General features: G+C 53.6%; 1 protein-coding gene across 10 annotated transcripts in view; it reads right to left on the bottom strand.

Annotated features, from left to right (window-relative positions):
- Positions 1-4,392, bottom strand: part of PLAAT1 (phospholipase A and acyltransferase 1) — a 38,009-nt gene extending 33,617 nt beyond the window's left edge. For 7 of the 10 annotated variants that reach the window (XR_012646862.1, XR_012646861.1, XR_012646864.1 and 4 more), the window contains exons 1-2: positions 3,813-4,392; positions 857-1,122 (exon numbers count right to left, since the gene is read on the bottom strand). Coding sequence is in view for 3 of the 10 variants with exons in the window: in XM_075004537.1 (XP_074860638.1) it covers positions 857-995 (139 nt within the window). In the remaining 7 variants the exon portion in view is untranslated. Of the gene's footprint in view, positions 1-856; positions 1,123-3,654 lie in introns of all 10 variants that reach the window. The other 3 variants (XR_012646867.1, XR_012646866.1, XR_012646865.1) reach the window with 3 other exon arrangements.
- Between the last annotated feature and the right edge of the window lie 16,656 nt (positions 4,393-21,048).

The raw sequence follows: 21,048 nt of genomic DNA, 5'->3' as shown, positions 1-21,048 counted from the left end.
AGAAGGGCGTCCTGGGACACAGGAGACCAGCAGCTGGCCCCGCACATCCCGCTGGTACGCACGCCTGCCGGGGGTGGAATGAGAGCGACAGAGGGGGCTGCCCCTCGGGGGAAGGAGCGGCCCCCCTCAGCCCAGGTCTCCCCTCATCCGAGCACAAGGACTGCACGTGCCTTCCCCAGGCGCAGGACACAGGCAGGGCAAACGGGCCAGGGCTCGGCAGGGCGCGGCAGCCCTGAGTCTGCTGCATTAGTGGTGGATGAAAAGAACTGCTGGAGCCCCGGCACCTCACTCATTAGGAATCAGCACTGGACACGCGGTTCCTTGGCCCTGGCCAGTGACGCAGGGGAGACCTTCTCACATGCCTGGGCTCCCTGAGACCCCTCAGGTACAGCACCTCCTGCAGGCCACCCTGCTCCACTGCTACCAGGGGACAGCGCCTGGAGGGCAGAGTCAGGGGATAGCTGCTCCCACCTCCCAGACCTCACTGGCCCAGGTGACCTCAGCAGCCACAGCTGGGTCGCTGCTCAGCGCAGCCAGTCACCCAGGGAGCTCAAGGCCACGTTGCAAAAGTCACCAGACGCCTCATGCCCAGGAAGTGGCACAGTTTTAAAGAGGTGAAGTTAAGAGACATGCCTGAGGCCACCCAGGGGTCAGTAGCAGAGCCAGACACATCTGCTGGGTCCCACTTCGCCTCATCTCTAGCACTGTCTTGCACAAGCTGCCCAAAGCCACCCACCAGTCCCAACTCCCAGCCCTCGGGAGGGATAGAGGAGCCCAGGACTGCCGGAGCTCGCGCCCGTTCATCTGAATGCCACCTTCCCCGACCCCCGACGAAGCAGCTGGGTGCAGCTCTTACCGACAGGCGCCACATTTATGACGTACCCATCCCCCAGATACAGAGCCCAGTGCTGATAGGCCGGCCGGAAAATCTCTATCAGGTCCCCGGGCTGGGGGTTGTCGGGATGCCCCACCCCGAAGCTGTCATGAGCAGTCATCTGCAATGGGACACAGGAGAGGCCACGTCGCAGTGTGTCCCTCCCCACTCTGCTCACACACAGGGTGCAGGAGGGTCTGGAGCACGGAGCAGGGCCCACGCAGGGAGGAACCAGGGAAGCCCGAGAGCTGCGGAGGGGCAGAACACAGACTGAGAGTTAGGGTAAATTCCTGGCAAGGCCTGTTTTGTGCCCATTAACTCTTTGTCTAAGAGAGTTGGAAGTCTGTCCAATATACAGAGCACCTGGGCATTATTACACCATTGCGTAATGCCAATAACACCAGTGGGAGCTCCGCGTGCCTCCAAGGGCGACGTCAGTCTGACCCACTTTGCTCACTGCAGCACAGAGCAACACTCCAGGCTCAGCTTTGCAGACAGCTCTGGAAAACCATCGTTCAAGCCCCTTTTGCGGGGACTTGCCTTCTACTTACGGCGTTTCAGAACCCCCGCACCTCCAGCTGCATGGGAACGCGCATCTCACCTCTTTATCCCTCCTGGCCGCCCTTTGCTCTCCTTGCCAGTACCCCCACCTGCTGTGCTCCCACTCCACACAGACCAGGCGGATGCGTGTCTGTGCTCTACAGTGGGAAGGTTTCATGCACACCACACTGCACTCCACTGGGATTTCTTGCTCTTGGCTAGCTCACTGCCCTCCCGCATGGCTAGCTCGCTTGGTCCCCGTCCCCGCCCCCGCATTAGGCGCACAAGGGTTACGATGGGCTCACCATGCTACATCTCCCGAAGCATGAGCCACATTTTTCCACGCAGATGCTCAGTCTGTTAGCTCCTGCCCAGCCTTGAGGGCTCGCTGGGCCCTGCTCTGTTCTCAGAGCTTTGCACAGCAATGCTGGAACCAACATGCAGCAGCCACTCAGGAGGGATACGCAGGGATGTGGCAGCAGCAAGGGCCAGGGGCCAGAGAGACAAAACGGCCTCTTTAGGGCACAGCTGGGTGCCTCTCCCTCATGTAAAAGGCCAGCTACCACGAGAGCTGCTGGCCAAGACCGCCACAGAACGGCCGACACTAACTCAGTGCTGGGCGAACTTGGAAGCTGGGAGAAATGAAGGCTGGCGCTGAGACACACAGGGCCCCAGATCTCTCCTGCATGTCTCAGCAACCTCCCCTCCATGCCCCACAGCTCACTGTCAGCACGTGCTCAGTGTCCTGGTGCAATGAGGACTGCAGAGCTCTCCCTTTGGCACAGAGCTGCTCCTTGGATGCCCTTACGGCAGTGCAGAGCAGGGGTGCAGCTGCCAGGCAGACCTGGCCTTAGACAGGGATGGATGGCTGCCAACTGCAGGAGTGCCTGTCCCTGTAGGAGGATGAATTAACAGGTCCCCCAGGTTTCAAGTGAAGGTTTGAAAACAAGAGGTGCAAACTGCAGGGTGCCAGGGGAGGCCTGAACTGTAACTGAGGGATACATCAGATACCTGCCACCTCCATGACAGCGCTTGGCAGATGAAACCCAGAAGCCGTGCCCCCATGGCCAGCTGCTTTCCCCTCCAGAGAGCTACCCTCCCCAGCAGACCACCGGTTGGGTGCCACAAGGTCCCTGGCGCCGCATTTTTCAGGGTGTCAGGAACCGGCTGCTTCCTGCTCTGAAGGGCACAATGCACACAGGGCACTCAGGACCCATGCTCGGCACTTGTGCCATGCAGAACCCACAGCACTCAGCACCATGCCACACAGCATCCCCAGAACTCAGCACCCCCTCCGTGCAGCTCCCTTAATGCTCAACTCCTGCTCCACCCAGCACCTGCATCACACGAACTCGTGCCGCCCACCGCCCACAAAGCTCCGCGCCAAGAACATCCTGCCCGCCCACAGCTCCTGTCTGCCCTGGCCTGGGGACAGCCGGAAAGTCACAGCAGCAGCAGGACACCAGCTGCCATTGCAACATCGGCCTCTCCTCCCTTGGGCGGAACACGGCCCTGGCACAACTACTCTGGACATGAGTGAGCAGAGCTCAGCCTTCCCGGTGCTCCGGGCGCACGAGGGGCACCTCACCTCGGCGACCGCGTGGCTGGAGGGAGCCAGCAGCAGCTAGTGAAGCAGAGTGGAGCTGCTCCCTTTGCTGCTGGCTCCAGCCTGAGTCCTGCTCACATGTGGGACTCCCAAGAGCAGCTCTGGCAGCCGCGCACACAGTTCTCACTGGGTCAGTGGGCACACACGGGGGGGGGCACCCACACATAAATCACACCCACCCACCTCACAGCCCACTCTGAATCACACCCACACTCAGGGCCTGGCAGGACACACACCCTGCGCAGCAGCCACCACAGTGGGACTTCACACACACACACGCAAAGCCCTGTTAGGGCTGTGAGCTAATACACCCCTTAGTCTCTAATGTGCCACAGGACACCTCCTTGGTTTTACAGCCAGGACAGCTCACGCCGGCAGCGCTCACACCCGGCAATCAGAGACACACACAGAGCCTCACACCTGCACAGCAAGCCAGTGCACAAACTGCCCCCCCACACACGCAGTACACACACACACCGAGATCACTCTCACACACATACACACACGCACATTGAGATCATGCCCCCACACACGCACACAAGCTGTGAGCACGCGCGCGCGCACAAGCTGTGAGCACACGCACGCACGCACATAAGCTGTGAGCACACGCACGCACACGACACTGCAACACAACCTGGTTGTTGTCGGCAGCAGCCGCCACGTGGTCGCGGTCCCAGCAGCCCGGGGTGGGGGGAGCGGAGCGGGCCGGGCCGGGCCGGACTCGTACCGCGCCGGGAGCTGCTCGCGGCCGGGCTGGGCCGGGCCCTGCACCGGGGCGTTCGCAGCACTCACCGCAGGGAGCCGGCCCGGCCTGCGGGCCCCACGCAGCAGCCGACCCCTGTCCCGCGCCGTGGCCCGGGGCTGCAGCCTGGCTCCGCGCGGCGGCCCGAGCGACCCAGGGGAGGAGCCGCGGGGCGGACCCGGACCAGGACCCGGGCCCGCAGCAGCGGCCCCTGCAGCGCTTCCCTGGCCGGCTGGCACTGGGAGCCCTGTGCCGCCCGCTCCGGGCCCGGGGCAGCCGCGCCGCAGCCGGTCAGCCCCCGGGCGGGCGGGGAGCCGGGCTGAGCCCCCGGCTCTCTGGTGTCTCCGCTCTCACAGGCGCCAGGCGGCGCCGCGGGACCAACCCGGTCTGGCTCCCATCCCCCGGCCCGGGGACCCCCGGCGCCCACCGCCGGCGTCTGCCCGGTGCCCTGTGCCGGGAGTGGCCGCCGCCGCCCTGCGGCCCCCCAAGCGCTTTGCGGCGCCCGGGTCTGCCCCGAGAGAAGGGCCAAGAGATCCCCAGCTGGGCCCCTGACCGCCAATGGGAACCTGAAGGAGCGAGTCCTCCCTCGGGGCGGCGGCGCCCTGGGGCCGCAGGCGCAGACCGCTAACGCGGGACTCAGCGGCTGCTCTGGTCTCCAGCGTCCCCACGTGCCCGCCCGCTTGTGTCCCGCGTCAGCTCCCAGCACTGCCCGGGAGGGGCGTGGGCAAGGGGCGCTCCGTCGGGGGAGGGGGGTAAAAAGTAGCACCAGCCCCGAGCAAGCCGCGTGTCCCGCACGGACGGGCTGCACCCTACCACCAGGAGCTGCACTGCGCCGGGGAGCAGAGACCAACCCCTCTAGCCCAGAGCTTAGCGATACTGGAGCCATGAAGGGTCAGGCGGGGTGGACGGGCGCGGGGTGTGGGCAGGCGGGGTGGATGGGTGCTCTGTGGGCAGGCGGGGTGGACGGGCGCGGGATGTGGGCAGGCGGGGTGGATGGGTGCTCTGTGGGCAGGCGGGGTGGACGGGCGCGGGGTGTGGGCAGGCGGGGTGGACGGCCGTGGGATGTGGGCAGGCGGGGTGGACGGCCGTGGGATGTGGGCAGGCGGGGTGGATGGGTGCTCTGTGGGCAGGCGGGGTGGACGGCCGTGGGATGTGGGCAGGCGGGGTGGATGGGTGCTCTGTGGGCAGGCGGGGTGGACGGCCGTGGGATGTGGGCAGGCGGGGTGGATGGGTGCTCTGTGGGCAGGCGGGGTGGACGGGCGCGGGATGTGGGCAGGCGGGGTGGATGGGTGCTCTGTGGGCAGGCGGGGTGGACGGGCGCGGGATGTGGGCAGGCGGGGTGGGCAGGCACGGTGTGTGCGCAGTTGGGTTGGACCGTTGCAGGGTGTGGGCAGTCGGGTTGGACTGTTGCAGGGTGTGGGCAGGCGGGGTGGACGGGCGAAGGGTGTGTGGAGGCGGGGTGGATGGGTGCGGGGCGCTGGTAGTGCAGAGGGGATGAGCTGCTTTGTGCTGTACCTGCTGGCATTTCCTGCCTGGCAAAGGTTTATCTGTACATTCCACCATGGTTATTTAGCAAGGTTTTGTCTGTGCATACCACACTGTTACATGCAAAACAAAAAGCAGTCAAGTAGCACTTTAAAGACTAGCAAAATAGTTTGTTAGGTGAGCTTTTGTGGGACAGACCCACTTCTTCAGACCTTGCAGTGTTACATGCAGTGTCACAGCCCAGGTCCCAATGACTCCCCTAGGAAGAATTCCCACATGGTAGGGCACCAGTGGTTATTATCTGAGCTAATCTGTCTATGTGCCCCCGGGCTAGTGTTGAGTGCCTCCCTGGGAATAAGAGGAGACATAATAATAAGTGGGGAGTCAAGACAGCCAAGCTGAGCCATCTGGTGGAAAGCAAAGAGGTGGTACTGGTTTAGTGCTTTCCATTTCTTCCACAGGGAGATAAAGGGTGTGGGGGAGGTTCTCCAGGAATCTGTGGTTTGTGGGTGCCACCCTTCCCCCCACAATAGAACAATGTGGGGGAAATTGAGGAAGGGGAACCCCACAGACTGTCTTCCCTTGCATTGGTGCGATTTGGAGTCTGGGTTTTTGAATGTCAGTTAAAGTCCAGTTATTGAAAATGGGTCAGAGGCTCTCACTGCTTGTGCCCAGCAGGTGTCTGTGGCCTGGGACAGCAGCATGCAGACAGGTTCACTGAGGACACAGAAGGAAGCTGCATGGGGGAAATCGGCCTTGCACCTACATCTGGTTCACTCTGGTGTGAGCAGAGAGTAAAAGAAACAAGCTCTGAGTGAGATGAACACAAAGCCTGTGGCAGCTCGTGCCAGAGGGATCATGGAACCCATGGGAGAGCGAGAACCATACTCACCCTGCTGACGTGAGGTACTTCATGCAGTGGAGCAGAGCTCTGTGCCACTTCCTTTGACCTCAGCTCAGGGTGTAACTCGACAAGGCTTTCAGTGGGAAAATGTGTGAATCCATGGAAACCCAGGAGGCCATTCTAAATGTGCAAACACAGGCCTGATAGCGCATGAGTACTTGCGGCTGGATCCTGGGTTCCCTCAGTTCCCACTGGCGGGGTCCAGTGACTCCTCCCACTTGGCTGGGGGAGGGGCATTTAAAAGTGGCCAGCTCTCATCCACCTACCTCCCAGCATGTCAATAAGACTGCAGTGGACACTGGACATGGAAATTCACAGAACTATGCATGGTTTTTAGCATGCATGAGGAAGAGTCTGTGCATTGTCAACAGGCAGCTATTGCGGATGAGTAAAACGTGCTTTTATAATTGCTGTGGAATTCTGATGGCAACAACTCACGTTTGCCAGAGAAGGTCCTTAACCTTAACCCTTTTTTATTTTTCCCCACTCCCCTCCAGACAAGTAGCAGCATATGCCAAACACTGGGACGATGGACATGTTCTTGAATATACTGGCAAAACAATGCATTTCTCATCCTCCCAGCTGTTCATGTAGCTTCCAAATGCTCGCCTGGCTGATGGGATGCAAATGAATTAACTCATGGAGGCAGGGGGTTGTGCATGCACATGCATGGGAAGGGGTGGGACAATGGGTTTCAGAGTAGTAGTAAGTAATGGTACAGCAGGAACAGAGGAAATACTTAAATATTGCTCCACTCCTATATAATCAACCACAAAACGAATGATCAAGGAAAGAATTGAAATAGATCCACATCAGAAACTCTTGGCGTAGTCAGGAAAACCCTAGATTTCAGTGGACGTGTGCAGAGCCAGTACTAAGTTCTCTGGGCTGAAGTGGAGTTTTACGGGTGCCCAGGCTGCGTGTGAAGCAATTGTTGCTAGGCCTTGTGCAAGGTAAATTCCATCCAGTCCTGACCCACAGGAGCAGTGCCAAATCCAATGTGATCTCTAGGGGGAGTCAAGGCGCTAGGTGGTGTCAAGGAGCGTTTGCAGGAGATATTTAGGAAGAAAAGAACTTGGAGGAAAGGCTTTATTTCTTAGAAATTATTATTGCATAGGAAAAGGGCTAGAAACATTTAGTAGAATACAACAGCAAAAAAATCAGAGGGAATTAAAAATGCCATTAATGAGAACGTGATTGAATTTCATCTGGATCAAAGGCAGCATTGATGATGTATCTGTGGTCTGGATGGTGAGTGTTCTGGTCAAGCGAATCCCTGGAGTGGTTTAAAGGTGAGTTCCTCGTGGGGAATTCGTGGAAACGTTCGTTTTTCTTACTGTAAAGAAAATTCAATGAGAACTAAAAAGCTGAACCCCTGTTCTCCCCTGCCCAGATCAGACATTGCTTAAAATGGTGCTGTGACTGGCTGGCCCGCTCCTGGCTTGGCTGGATGTGAGGCATGTAAGGAGTGTGAATGCTCTGAGAGCAACCCACCCAGCAATGGGGAAGGCACAGCTGGAAATCCCCTACCTTGACTTGGCTAGCCACACAGCCAGGGAGACGACCACTGCAAGGATGATGACTCCTGCTAAGACTCCCACAATGATGTAGATCGGGTTGTAGTTCGGTTCTTCAGGATCAATGACTGAGTGAGAGATGAGCCCAGTTTAGTACGCCGTAGGTGAGTACAGCCTGCCAAGCTGCACTATATCGGCAGGTATCTGCAGCTGCGGGTTATTTTGGCAGATGTGGCTGCAGATGCAAATGCTGCCTCTGTGCAGGGCTCTGCAGGTAAGCTACCAGCACGATCAGGTGCTCCTTGGTGGGAGTTCTCCCCCTCCCCTCTCGACAGACCACCCACATTTGCAATGCAGTAATGTGGTGCACCCTCCTTCTGCCGCCCCAAGGGCCAGGCACTGCAAGAGGCTGTGCTACGGCATAGCCCAAGGCTGCAGCACAGGTGCTGGGGCATGGCATAAACTGTTCCCCCCCAGAGGGAGAGTCAGAGGCACATGAATGATGCCATCCAGAAGCAGGTGTGCCACAGCCTCTCCTGAGCCTGCAGGGTGTGGAGCTGCGAGCCCAGCTCCTGATGACAAGTTGCTCTACTAAGTAGCTGTTCATTATGTTCAATATGCCATTCAGATGGAATGCCTTCCATGCCAATGCTGCAGTGTGAGTCCTGCACTGCCCAGTGGCAACCCTCTCATCAACCTCCAGGGGACCATGACTCTAGGCCTGATCCTGCAGGTCCTTATGCTCAGGGCGTCAGTGGGACTCCTCACGGGCGGAAGGATTTGCAGGATTGGGCCCTCAGGGCAGCATAGTTAAATCTAGTGTTCTAAAACATGTGGCACGGGCCAGATTCTGCTCTTTCACTGACCTTGTCACTCCACTGACTTCAGCAGAGCAACTCCTGATTTACACTGGTGTAACCAAGAGCAGAATCTGGTTCTGCATGGCCTGGTCACCTTTGAGTGGCCCTTTCTGTACTCTGTGCACATGGCTTTGGCTGCTGCAACACTTAACTTTCCCAGTGACATTCAGAAAAACTTTTCACCTGATATCACTTGATCCTCACAGCGAAGCCCCTGGTACTCCTCAGGACACAAGCACGTGAAGTTGGAAGAGCTGTTGCTGTCCTCCATACACGTCCCACCATTATCACAAGGGTCCTGCAAGCATGGGCCAGCTAGAGAAACAAGAGAGAAATACATCAGTATCTCATAATTGCCTGTGCCCAGGACACTGTCCGCTGTGGGTTCCAGTAACTGGCCATACTGCGCTAGTCCTGTATGTTTGGGCACTTTGCTTATATGATGCCTGCGGCTTGTAGCTGCTCAGTTCTGGGTGCTCATTGTGGGTGCCAGTCACAGGTTTTTCTGTACAAGGCCTGGTGCTACTGCCCCCCAAGGGTGTGACAAGGTGTGGGAGGGGATAACTTGTATTGGCTCAACAGCCATTGGTGAGAGAGAGGCAAGGTTTTGGGCCACATGGAGCTCTTACTTGGGTCGCTTTCCCATTTATGGGCTCACCCATCTTGTCTCTCTCAAATCCTGGGACCAAAGTGGTGACAAAAGCCCTTGGCAGCGATGCATTTCACTGGAAGACAAACAGCCAGCAAAGACTTCATAGCCCCAAAGACTAAGGGACATAATTAGTAATTGGCTCACGTGGGTAGCAGCCGCGAGTGAAGTTCGCAATGGCACAGATATCACTATGTGTACACGCAGCTCTGGAACAGGCAATGCTGGAGCTGTTAGTGCACACACAATTCTGAGAGCAGTCTTCTGTCATGAACGTTTCTCCAGGCTGGAAGAGAGCAGGTCAGGATTAAAGGCCTGCCATAGAACAAGAGGCTGTGCTGCATTCTCACGGTCTGGTCCTATTTACAGAGATCTTTGTGCAGGGTCTAGTTCTTCAAGATTTTGAGTATGTTTCATGTCCGCAGCACCTCTCAGGACTGGGCCCACGGTGTGGGTACTAATAGGTTTTGTAACATCTTCAGAACCTCTTGTGTAATTATTCAAAACAAGAATGGGACAAAATGAACACAGACTTCAAAATGCAAGCACGTGGGATCCCCAGGGGTGTGCTTTTCTGGCACTGCACTGCTGTGCATGCTTCCCCCATGCTATCTGACAGTGCTTGTGACTCCCTTCCAGAACAGGCTGCTAACTCAAAGCCACATACTGACAAGAGCAGGAAGGTGTGGCAAAGAATCAACCAGAAGGGAAAGCAGTGCTTTACATCAGGTGCTGCTCACCCATAAAGTGAGGCACTTCCTATTGTACCTGATAATATGTGCTGAGAAAGGTGCAGCCGCACTCCTTGTAGGGCACGCAGTCATAGCCACTGAGAATGTATCCCGGCAGGCATTCGCAGCCTTCAACACAGGGCAACTCGCACTCGGAGGAGGCCGCCAGGTTGCTGCAGGAATCTGGGCATGCAGTCATGCAGCTGCTGTACTTGCTGTTTGGGGGGCACTGCATCTCTGCAATAAAAATCAGGAGAGCCAAATTATATCAGTATGCTGTTGCTGCATGGGCACATGTACTGAGTCTTCTGAAAATCTCTCTGTGCTTTCAGCTGGGGAAGGCATTCTTCCTCCTCAAGCCTGACCCTCTGTTCTGTGTTACTGATGTATTGCATGTCCTACCCTGGAGGTGGCTGCATTTCAGTGATAGGTGAAATTGTCCATGTAGGTGTTAGGAGGGTATCAAGGTTACAGGTCACGCACTCAGAAGTTCGGAAATGAGGGACTTAATCTTTCACATGCTTCCTGCTCACAGGTCTGCTGATTAGCAATCTCAGTGGGACTATTCACATGGATGAAGTCAGTGTGGGCTTAACATCTAGAGCAGGTTGGGAATTTTTGGTGATTTTTTTTCCCCAAAAATATGAAACCTGCCTGCTTGCAAAGCCCTGGCAGCTCTCATCTTCTGACTCAGTGAGTTGAGGGGAAAGTTTCCAAATTGTTAAAATGTCCCTTTTTGACATTTTTAAAATAGAAAGTTTTTCCTTTTCAATCAAAATGATTTTCTGTTCCAAAATGGTAATAAATGTAGACTAAAAAGGTCAAAACAGAAGCAACACATTTCAAAATCGTTAAACAAGCTATTCAATTGCCCCAAACATATTTTAGATTTTCGGTTTGTGAAATTTTTCAAGATTTGGCTTTTCACCCTTATTCGGGAACAGAAATTTATACAGTCTCTTAAGAATATTCATGGGACAGAAAAAACATTTCTCTCCCAGCTTGGTTAAGTGATGTGTTAAACCAGGGCCTAGGGGAGAAAAAACAGCATCAGACTGACTAACCTGGTTCAGAAGAGGGAGGCCAGGGAGGGCAGCTGGTTGACCAACTCTCTAGCTGGCCTGTGTCACTGGAGCTAGGAAGAGGCACCTCCAGTGCTAGAGGAGGTTATTTTTATAGCCCAGGAAAGTGCTGACTCGCGGCAGTTTTGGATAAAGAATCAAACCTCAGATCCAGGGGTTTCTCCTATGGGCAAACTCACATTTCGGAGTCCTGATCATTGTTGTAAGGGCTCTTATTGTTCTCACCACAAGGCGTTTGCTGTCTCCAGTTTTCCAAGGTGATCCCCTGCTCCTGACAGGCCAGCACGTACTGCTCCAGGTGCCGACAAAGCACAGAATTGTTCTCAGCTTCCACGCACATGTCAAAGACACAGCCCCTGGGTGCAACACGGGAAAGCATTCATGCCAAATACAACAGTTATGGTCCTGTCTGCTGCTTTCCCCAGACTGCATTGGTGCCCTTGCAAACAGTGCCCTGTGCATTGCTGAGGGGGTAATGCAGGAGGGGAAAAATCGGGGATCGTTAGGAAGACGAGGCATTTATTCTTCAGCTGCTACAAACATGCTGCATATGCATGGACCCACCCCCCACCTGTGTAAGAGCCAGCAGCAGGAGACTGTTTCAGAGCAGGGGCATTCCGTTTGCCTCTGTTCCTGTTTGGTGACAGCTATTTCTGCTGGTTAATGAGCAGCAGTTAGCTAGGAGGTGAATAATTTCCTTGTCCAGCTGGGTTTGTAGGTATACGGCCACACATGCTCAGGACAGGTCTAAACGCCACGCTGGCACTCTGTAGTGCTGCAGGGAAGCTGCTGCTATGCCAACAGCAGAGCTTTCCCTGTCGGCATATTTAATTCACCTCCGTGAGAGGCAGCAGCTGTATTGACTGAAGCAGCTGCTGACACAGTGCTGTCCGAAATGGAGGGTGGGAGGGGTAGGGTGGTGTAACTGTGTCACTCAGGAATATGAAAACTCCCCCCTCCTGCTTCAGTGCAGTTATACCAATCTATGTGTATTGGATAGACCTGGCCTTAGACAACTCCTCTGCTAGGCACTCCCCATTAACATCCAGCCACAGGGCTAATTTACTGATCACCTGCTAGGGGCACTTGTGACCCTGGCCACTGTCCTCATAATCCCGAACATTAGTGGCTTGATTTTCAGAGGGGTCAAATGCCCGTCATGCGGGGGCAGGTGCTCAGCACCTCTGAAATTGGGCCCTTCCAGAGAAATCAGAAGGGATCCTCCTGGGAAATGCTGATGTGCCAGGTGAGGAGTTTGGTTATTCATTCACAAATGGATGGGGTGCAGGGGCAGACTCCTTCACATCAAGGTTCCTTCAGACCTCTCTGGCAGCAACAGAGGCCCAAAGGGTGTTACTTGCAGTTACGCTTCCCATGTGTGCAGCACAGAGGGAGGTGTGGGGGCTATGACATTTACACTTTGGCTACATTAGCACTTTTATCTCCCCGCAACTGATGTGGACAGTGCAGTGTGGGTGGGAGGTGCTCTGTTGCTGACACAGTTCTGCCCCTGTTGCGGATGGTGTAATGAGGCCTGCGGTGCTCTTTCTTTGGCACAGAGCTGCTCCTTGGATGCCCTTACAGCAGTGCAGAGCAGGGGTGCAGCTACCAGGCAGACCTGGCCTTAAACACGGATGGATGGCTGCCAACTGCAGGCGTCTTAGCAGGCCAGTGCCTGTCCCTGTAGGAGGATGAATTAACAGGTTCCCAGGTGTTTCAAGTGAAGGTTTGAAAACTAGAGCTGCAAACTGCAGGGTGCCAGGGGAGGCCTGAACCGTAACCGAGGGAGTTCTCCCTGCAGCCAACAGGGAAAATGGCTGGGGTGCTTTGGGAGATGCCTGCATGGTGCACTCGAGAAGTGGCACTGACCATTTCAGCCTTTTTGGCTGGAGCACAAAGGCTGCTTTTTGCAGGTCACCAACCATTGCCACTCAGCATTGCAAAGACATTAGGCTCCTGATTCTCAGATTTTTGATGGGAGTTGGGTTTCTAAAGTCCATAGGCTTCTTTGAAAAATCCACCCTGTGTGCCAGGTAGCTGTAGACATGTTGCCCCCAGGGTACGAGGGAGACAAGGAGGGTGAGGTAAGATCTGTTACTGGGCCAATGTCAGTGAGCCAGGGAGACAAGCTTTGAGCCACACACAGGGGAAGAAGTGTGTAGCTCAGAAGCTGGTCTCTCACCCACACACAGTGTTTGTCCAATAAAAGAGATTCCCATCCCACCCCCACCTCGTCTCTCCGAAATCCAGCAGGCAAGTGTAAGGGTTCCCACTGCAGCCATATCTGGGTAGTGAAAGAGGCAAGCTCCCAGAGCAAGGTACATTGCAGATTCATCGTCAGAGAGAAACACATCTTTGGATATGCTCAGGTGGGATCTCGTGTCTTGCTAATGCAGATCTCGGGCCTGATCCTCCTAGCTACTGGACCCACCTCAATTTCCAAGGAATACACTGGCTTCATTTCACAGGATCAGGCCCTGAATGATTATTGATGCTCTCTGAAAACGTATGATGACAATCACCAGAGGATGGCGTGTGTGTCTCTAAGATACTCACATCTGGAAGAAGTCAGCGGAGACATTGGGGTGGCACTTTCCAAAGGGACCCTGTGGATCGGTAAGAAGCCCACATTTTGCAGTGGAGTTCACAAGGCTGAGCTGAGTGGGAGTACAACCTCTGGCAAGCCCTGTGTTTAACTCGACATTGTCAAGGTCCTCATCTGGAGTGATATCTCGCCTGCAACGAGTAAAAGATTGGCTGGCTATCAGTGTTTCTTAGTATGCCCAGTTTCCCCAAGGTGCTCTCTAGGTAGGACGCCAACTAGTGCAGTGCCCTGGGCAGGTGTAAGGTTAAGCAGTAGACCTGGGATCCTGACACAGATCAAAGGAGACAGATGAACACAACATCAGTGGCGTTTTAGAGTGCTGCCTCTGGATCACAGAGATTCATGGGTTTAAAGTCAGAAGGGGCTGTTATGATTATCCACTTAGATGTCCTGCGGAGAACAGGTGAGAGCTTTCACTCAGCAATTCCCTCCACCAGCCCAGCAGGTGCCTCTTGAGGGGGGGCCACAATGACACAGCTGAATTAGGACAACTGTATCTCAAAGATATGATCACTTGTGAGTGCCAAGGTCACTAATGGACCATTGCCAGGTGCTCGAAGGTCAATCTGATTATGAAATCTGGTGGCTATGTATCTGACTACTGGATACACCTGGGTCACCCTTGGCCTACCATTCTCAAGTGTTCTCCTGGATAGAGAGCTGCTGCCAGCGATATCCTAACAATTTCCATCTGTCACTTGTGTATCAAGAAAAGTTCTCTGGGTCAGGGACTTAACAGTGGGCGAGCATGGCCCATGGGGCTGGGAAGGGAGCTAGCAAAGAAAGAGAGGAGGTTGCAGTGAAGCACCCACCTTTGTCAAGAGCACGGCATCCCTGGCAGAAGCCCAGAGTGAGTGCAAATGCTGGCAACAGCTGGATCCTCCCACACAGCAGGCAGGGAGGTGTAATTGACACCTTCCCATGGAGTCCAGCTGGGCACAGGTCTGAGTCACCTCTCCATCCCTCTAGATTTAAGTGGTTAACACCTTGCACATCAATAGCATGAAACTGGAGCAGTGCAGTGATACCTCAGGCCCCTACTCTCCACACCGGAGGGCACTGTCACTTCCTCACCTTAGAAGTGAGTGGGACAAATAGTTAAGTGGACCCAGAGAGGGAGAAGCAAGATCAGAAATGCATGTGGCAAGGCATTAGCTCCTGGAACTTTCAAGGGCCATGTTTGGTCTGTATTGGTGTAGGGCCAGTACCTGCGCCTGGAGACTGTTCTTGTGACGGGGACTTTCCAGCTCTCCCCAAACACGTCCACGTCCTTCACTCGAGTGCCGTCTGGCTTGGTAAAGTCGTTTTTATACTTCCCATCAAAGTTGCCGCACAGGCCTTCAACTTTGTTCTTGTAGGTGTTGGCCAGGGTTATATCTAATCGGGCCAGAGGGAAAAGCCGACAGAAGGAAAATTGCAGCCACCAGTGCATAGGGGATGTGGACTATCAGGCAGCCCTGCATCATGAGCCATACCTGTAGGCTGAGCATGTGGCCAGTGGCCGGTGCCCTGTGTCTGGGAGACAGACCAGCATTCACAGCTCCTGCAGAGCTGGGCCTACCCATATGAGCTACAAAAATGCCTCCTTCCCAGGACAAGGGCTTGTTGAAAATTATTACATTATTTATGTGGCGGCTCTTCCCCCCAGCTCCAGTGCAGCTCACATACTTGTGTGCACATCTCTTTTTCTCACACACACAATCTGCCGATCAACATAGACCTGCAACTTACATACCCACACAATCCACCTGCTCTGGAATGGTACAGCTACTCTGCAATAGGCAGCCTGCAGTATGGGTGCAGCTTGCCTGGATCACCAGACTCAGGTTTGTGGGGCTTGAGTTGCCAGGCTAAAAATAGCAGAGCAGTTGTCTGGGCTCAGACTAGAGCCTTGGATCTGAGGCCCTGGTGGGAAGTGAGTCTCAGAGCCAGGGCTTTAGCCTGAGTCCAAATCTCTATGCTGCCATTTTTAGTCCCAGGAGCCCAAGTCAGCTGACTCAGGCTCTGAGGCTTGGTGCTGTGAGTCTTTTATTGCAGTGCAGGTGTAACTGAAGGGATGTCCCACGCTGTAGGGAGAATTCTATTGAATACCACAGAATCCCTGGAATGTAGCCCTCCCCTTCCTGCAGGACAACTGGGGTTTTAAGGCTCTGTGACTATGTACCTAAAAGCCCACTCCAGACACCCACGCCCCGAACACCTCTAAAATAATATGGCATGATTCTTCTGCCCATCAGGAATAAAGACCTTCAAGTCAATGGTTTCAGTGTTGCTTAAATAAAGGAATGCGCAGTCTGGATCCAGGTCCCACTCTGCCCAAGGCAGTGCTGGTCTGAGACAGCCAGACAGACGTTGCCAGTTTTGCTGGCTCTCAAATTCCTGGAAAATAACCTGCCCCTGGTTACCAAGGAGTTCACATGACAAAGAAGAATCATGCAGTTAGATAATGCAAGTTCATGGGTTCCCTTGGGACTGAAGTCTCCTGCAGGATGTGGCATCAATACATTTTGTAGTCGGTCCTCTTGCTTGCTCTTACCTAAGTTTTCAGCACCATCGTAGCTGATTGATAAGCCAAAATCTGTCTCCAGGTAAATTCTTGTTGGTCTCTGGTATATGCGAAGACCATCATGGGGCTGTGCAGGGGGGTTGATTTTCACTCCATCCAGCTAACAGGGAGATAATTATTTATAACTCAGTGCACAGACCAAATTCAAACCTGCTCTCAGCTGAGGCATGTAACACCCAGTGAAGCTTTCCTGTTTTCAGGTTTAGTAATAACGTTTTCAGACAGCAATAACCATGAACAACTGATATTTGTCTCCTGACTTTAACTGACTCTTGTAGGGAAAGAAGTTGGATTGATCTGAATTTCAGTATTTTCACACCACTTTGGAAAACTTCTGGGTTTTTTTGGGCTAGAACGGAAGTTGCCACGTTTACATGATGGTGATGGGCAGAAGGCAGTATAATTAATTACAGTAGCATTTATGGTCTTTCTCTGCCATACTAGTGAAGCCTGATTTCCTGGGGTTATTGTAAATCACATAGTATTTTATGGTGTTCTCACAGTCCCAACATCAGGAGCAGGGAAGCACTCAGGAACCTCGGCTTTCAGTACCGATAAAGAAGTGAATATGCATCCCTTGGAGAAAAGCTGGAAAATGTGACCCTTAACTGTTACAAACCAGCAGGCACAACAAAACAATCCAGTTGTATTACTTGTTCAACCCACCTTGTTTTTTAAGCCACTCTTGTGATGCCTGGGGCCTGAACATTTATTTCTACTCACTCCAAAGTAACCATCCTGCTACTGGTCTCCTCTCTCCCTTCTGGTCCCCTCCCCCTGCTCCAGCACATTTCATCCCTTCACTGCAGTGGAGTTAATGTCATTGGACAGCTCCCCCTCATGCCCATGGCAGGCAGTGCTCCTAGCTTCTACTGCCAGATGCATTTGCTGGAGGAACTGCCTGCACTGGGAGTGCCTCCCAAGGCCAACACAAGTGGCACCATTAGCAATCCCATGCTGGGAAAGCCCATCGTGGCTTGCCAGGCAGACACACAGAGTGCTGTTGGGAAGAGCTGACCTGTGGGATTCCGAGAGCAGTGTTGTTCACTGATCTGAATGAGACTGGGAGCCAGGAACTGAGAGATCTTAAAGCCAGCACTGACACTGACATCGTCAGCAAGTCCTTTGACTGCCCAGTGCCTCAGTTTCTCCATCTACACACTGGGGACCATTACCCTATTCACCCACTTCACACGGCAGCTGTGAGGAACACTGGCTTCATGTGTGCAAGGCATAAGGAGATGCTGAGCAGCGTTGTGCGCAGTTAGCTTGCAGGAGGGGCTCAGATGCAGAGGTGGGTGTTCTGTGCAAAATTTCTTCACATAGAGCCCAGCCTCTGCGCTCACTGGCCAGCCCTGTGGCCAATGTGCAATTTTGCTCTGAGAAGCTGCGAGACAGAGTCAAAGTCCCTTTTGGACCCAGGCAGTGGCATTTTTCTTCTTCTGAGGCCTGTTCAGAGACGACAAGAGATTCTGCTGTCGTCTAGACACCCTGGACTACCGCCCACCTTTCGAACTGCCAGGAATCCCTACTGGCCACTCAGCAGTCTTTAACGGTACAGGAAAAACAAATGAGCACTAGGCGTGCCCAGCTCCAGGCACTTCTTACCACAAGCCGCTTCCTCTGTCCGATCCAGATGGAGTGATTGTAAACACTGATGTGTATCTCCTGGAGAAAAGAAATGTCTGCCCTTCGAGGGATTAACTTGTTCTTCCCTTCGATGCTGAAGGATGGCAGGCGGTCGGGGATGTCCAGGATGGTCTGAGACAACACATACGTATTTTTGCCTTGGAAGTGATGTGACAGGCCATCGAACGTCAGGTAGTGTGGGTCTCCAAGGACGAGGCATTTCCCAAAACCTGCCAGACAACAGTCGCCTTAGCCTCCAGCGTGAAGGCAGAGGACAGTCGAACAGGGCAGAGGCAGTGCTGGGGCTCAGTTTGATAAAGGGCGGGTGGGTCAAAAGTGCCAGTCAGTCACTGCCCAAGAGTGGCATTTCCCTAAATCGCAACACAGAGCTGGGGCCTGTATAGCTTGTGTTTGAAATGACACTGACCGGCCTCACACCCACCTCTCAGGCTGTTGTATTCACTCCAACGTTTGTGAGACTTTGGAACCCACCACTTCAAGCACTGGACAAAAGCAATAAAGGGGCAGGCCACTGCTGACCCCATGCAAGTGCACAAAGGGGAAGGTCAGGGGTGCACAGGGCCTTCTCTCTTTGATCCTCCCACGTACAGACCAGCCAAATCCAAATCCCTGCCTCTTCTAAGCACAGCCTCTGCTCCAGTTTGGTGCCACTGGCATGCTAAGACAGCTGGGAGGAGGCTGGAGTTTTATCATCCCCCTGTTGTGGCCAGTTATGTAACAAAAAAAAAAATGATCTCCTGCTCTGGAAATCACAGCAAGAGAATAGTTTGCTTGGCCACGAAGCACAAGAGCATTGTTACAGGCCAAGGACTAATTGGCTAAGCAGCAGTGCAGCAGAAAAAGACCTAGGGATTACAGTGGATGAGAGGCTGGATATGAGTCAACAGTGTGCCCTTGTAGCCAAGAAGGCTAATGGCATATTGGGGTGCATTAGGAGGAGCGTTTCCAGCAAATCTAGAGAAGTTGTTATTCCCCTTTACGTGGCACTGGTGAGGTCACACCTGGAATATTGTGTCCAGTTCTTGCACCCCCCCCACTATGGAAAGGATGTGGATGAATTGAAGAGGGTCCAGTGGAGGGCAACGAAAATGATTAAGGGGCTGGAGCGCATGGCCTAAGAGGAGACGCTGAGAGATTGGGCTTATTTAGTTTGCAGAAGAGAAGAGTGGGGGTGATTTGATAGCAGCCTTCAACTTCCTGCAGGGGGGGTTCTAAAGAGGATGGAGAAAGTCTGTTTTCGGTAGTGATGGATAACAGAATGAGGAACAATGGTGTTAAGTTACAGAGTCGGAGGTGTAGGTTGGATAGTAGGAAAAACTCCTTCATGAGGAGGGTGGTGAAGCACTGGAATGCTTTACGTAGGGGGACGGTGGAATCTCTATCCCCAGAGGTTTTTAAGTCCCAGCTTGACAAAGCCCTGGCTGGGATGATTTAGTTGGGGTTGGTCCTGCTTTGGGCAGGGGGCTGGACTCGCTGACCTCCTGAGGTCTCTTCCAGCCTTGGATTCTATGATTCTATTGTCCTATGATCTCTGGCAGAGCTGTCTGACACCTGAAAAGCCAGTTCATCAAATCAGTTATCTGATGAGAAACAGTACATCTCTGGACATCCACATTGAACAGGTAACATATGTCCAGCTCTCATCCCTAGTGGCAGGTTTTTTCTCCTTCACTGTTCTCAGGCTAGCCATGCAAGGGAAGACACTGGCTACTTGCTAGTGGCATCAAAGGCACTTGTCTTTCCTTCTTCTAAACTTCATTCTCTGCTGTACTCCGAATTTTATGCATGGCAGAGGTAACGTAGGAACTCTTGACCTTTTGCAGCTTTGCTCCCAACCAAATATCAGGTTCATTTCTATTTACAGATAAATCTCAATCAGCTTGTCCATTTCTCTAACAGATTTGCTGTGTGTCAGGGGAGCACACCCTGCAGCGTGCTGTGACCTGGCCATATTCTCCTATCGGTACTGTGCTCTCACTCAGGACTGAACTGGCACTGCAAAGACAAATATGGGCCTGATTCTCTACTGTTTTATGCCTCGAAATTGGGCTGGGTAAAGTCAGTGGACCTCCCTACCATGCTCAAGTGTGGGCATTTGACGCCCAATTTGCCCTGCCTCTCTGCAGGTGAAAACAATGACTCGGAGAGCCAGGCCATGGAGAATCTGGGCTCTCAGGTTTGCAAAATGACAAGCAAACGTTCTGTTATAAAAAGCGCTGAGGGCAGATTCTTGTTTATGTTAGGATCCCTTTGCCCTGCAGTGGCACTGTAGGAAGACCTTATAGTGGACATATGTTACTTGTCCCCCTCCTTCAGAAGCTCCTTAGCACGGCTAAATGGCTCTCCCTTGTGAAAGAAATTATGATTGCTTCTTGCTGAGGTGTGCTGGAGAATGGAATGGACTGTTGGCACCCACCCCCTCCCCCACACCTGTCAGCCCCGCGAGGCACATACCGGTGGGTTTACACTGGTAATTCCCCTTGTTGTTGAGGATACAGATCTCCCAGTCATTGCAGTTGTAGGGCTGGCATTTGATGAGGTTGTTGTTCTGACACTTGCATTTGTAGGTACAGTGAGGTGTTACCCAGTTCGCCCCAGCCTGTGGGAATGAGGCTAGGTTAACAACACATTACATTGCTCTCAAATACAGCAGCAAAGCAGCATCTACTATTCATGTCATCCCTTGGCTACCTAATCGAGGTCAAGTCTCACGGTGAGCCCATGTGGGAGTACTAGACTTGCTGGCTGCACTAGGGCCACAAGGAAATCCTGAGAGCTTAGCTTGTGCCTGATAAATAAACACGTTACATCTGGGTTTACTGCAACAGACTTGTGTCTTTTCTCCAGAATGCTACTGTGACAACAAAGCTGAAGACCCACCCAGTGGTCTTACTGCCTTTTGTGTGCTCGTTTAGACACAGAACAGGACAGGGCCAACATCTAGTGTGAGCTTTGGCAAATCACCAGCAGCCTCATCTTCAAAAGGGGTCACTGATTCTGGGCCCCATTTAAGCTACTGTGTCAGTGTGGGGGGATAGATGAGAGGAACTCTTGGGGTCCCACCCAGCCCCACACTGAGCTATTTCTGTGAATCCTCAGGCCTGATTTGCCAAAGCACTGAACATCTGCAGCTTCCACTGGCTTCTCCTAGAGTTACAGCTGCACAGAAGCTCTGCAAATCCACCCCAAGGTGCTTGAGGTTAGTCACTGCAGATGTATTTCTACTGGACCCACCAG

Source organism: Carettochelys insculpta, chromosome 10 (assembly GCF_033958435.1).
Source record: "Carettochelys insculpta isolate YL-2023 chromosome 10, ASM3395843v1, whole genome shotgun sequence".
NCBI classification, from domain to species: Eukaryota; Metazoa; Chordata; order Testudines; family Carettochelyidae; genus Carettochelys; species Carettochelys insculpta.
This window is presented reverse-complemented; position numbering and strand designations above follow the sequence as displayed.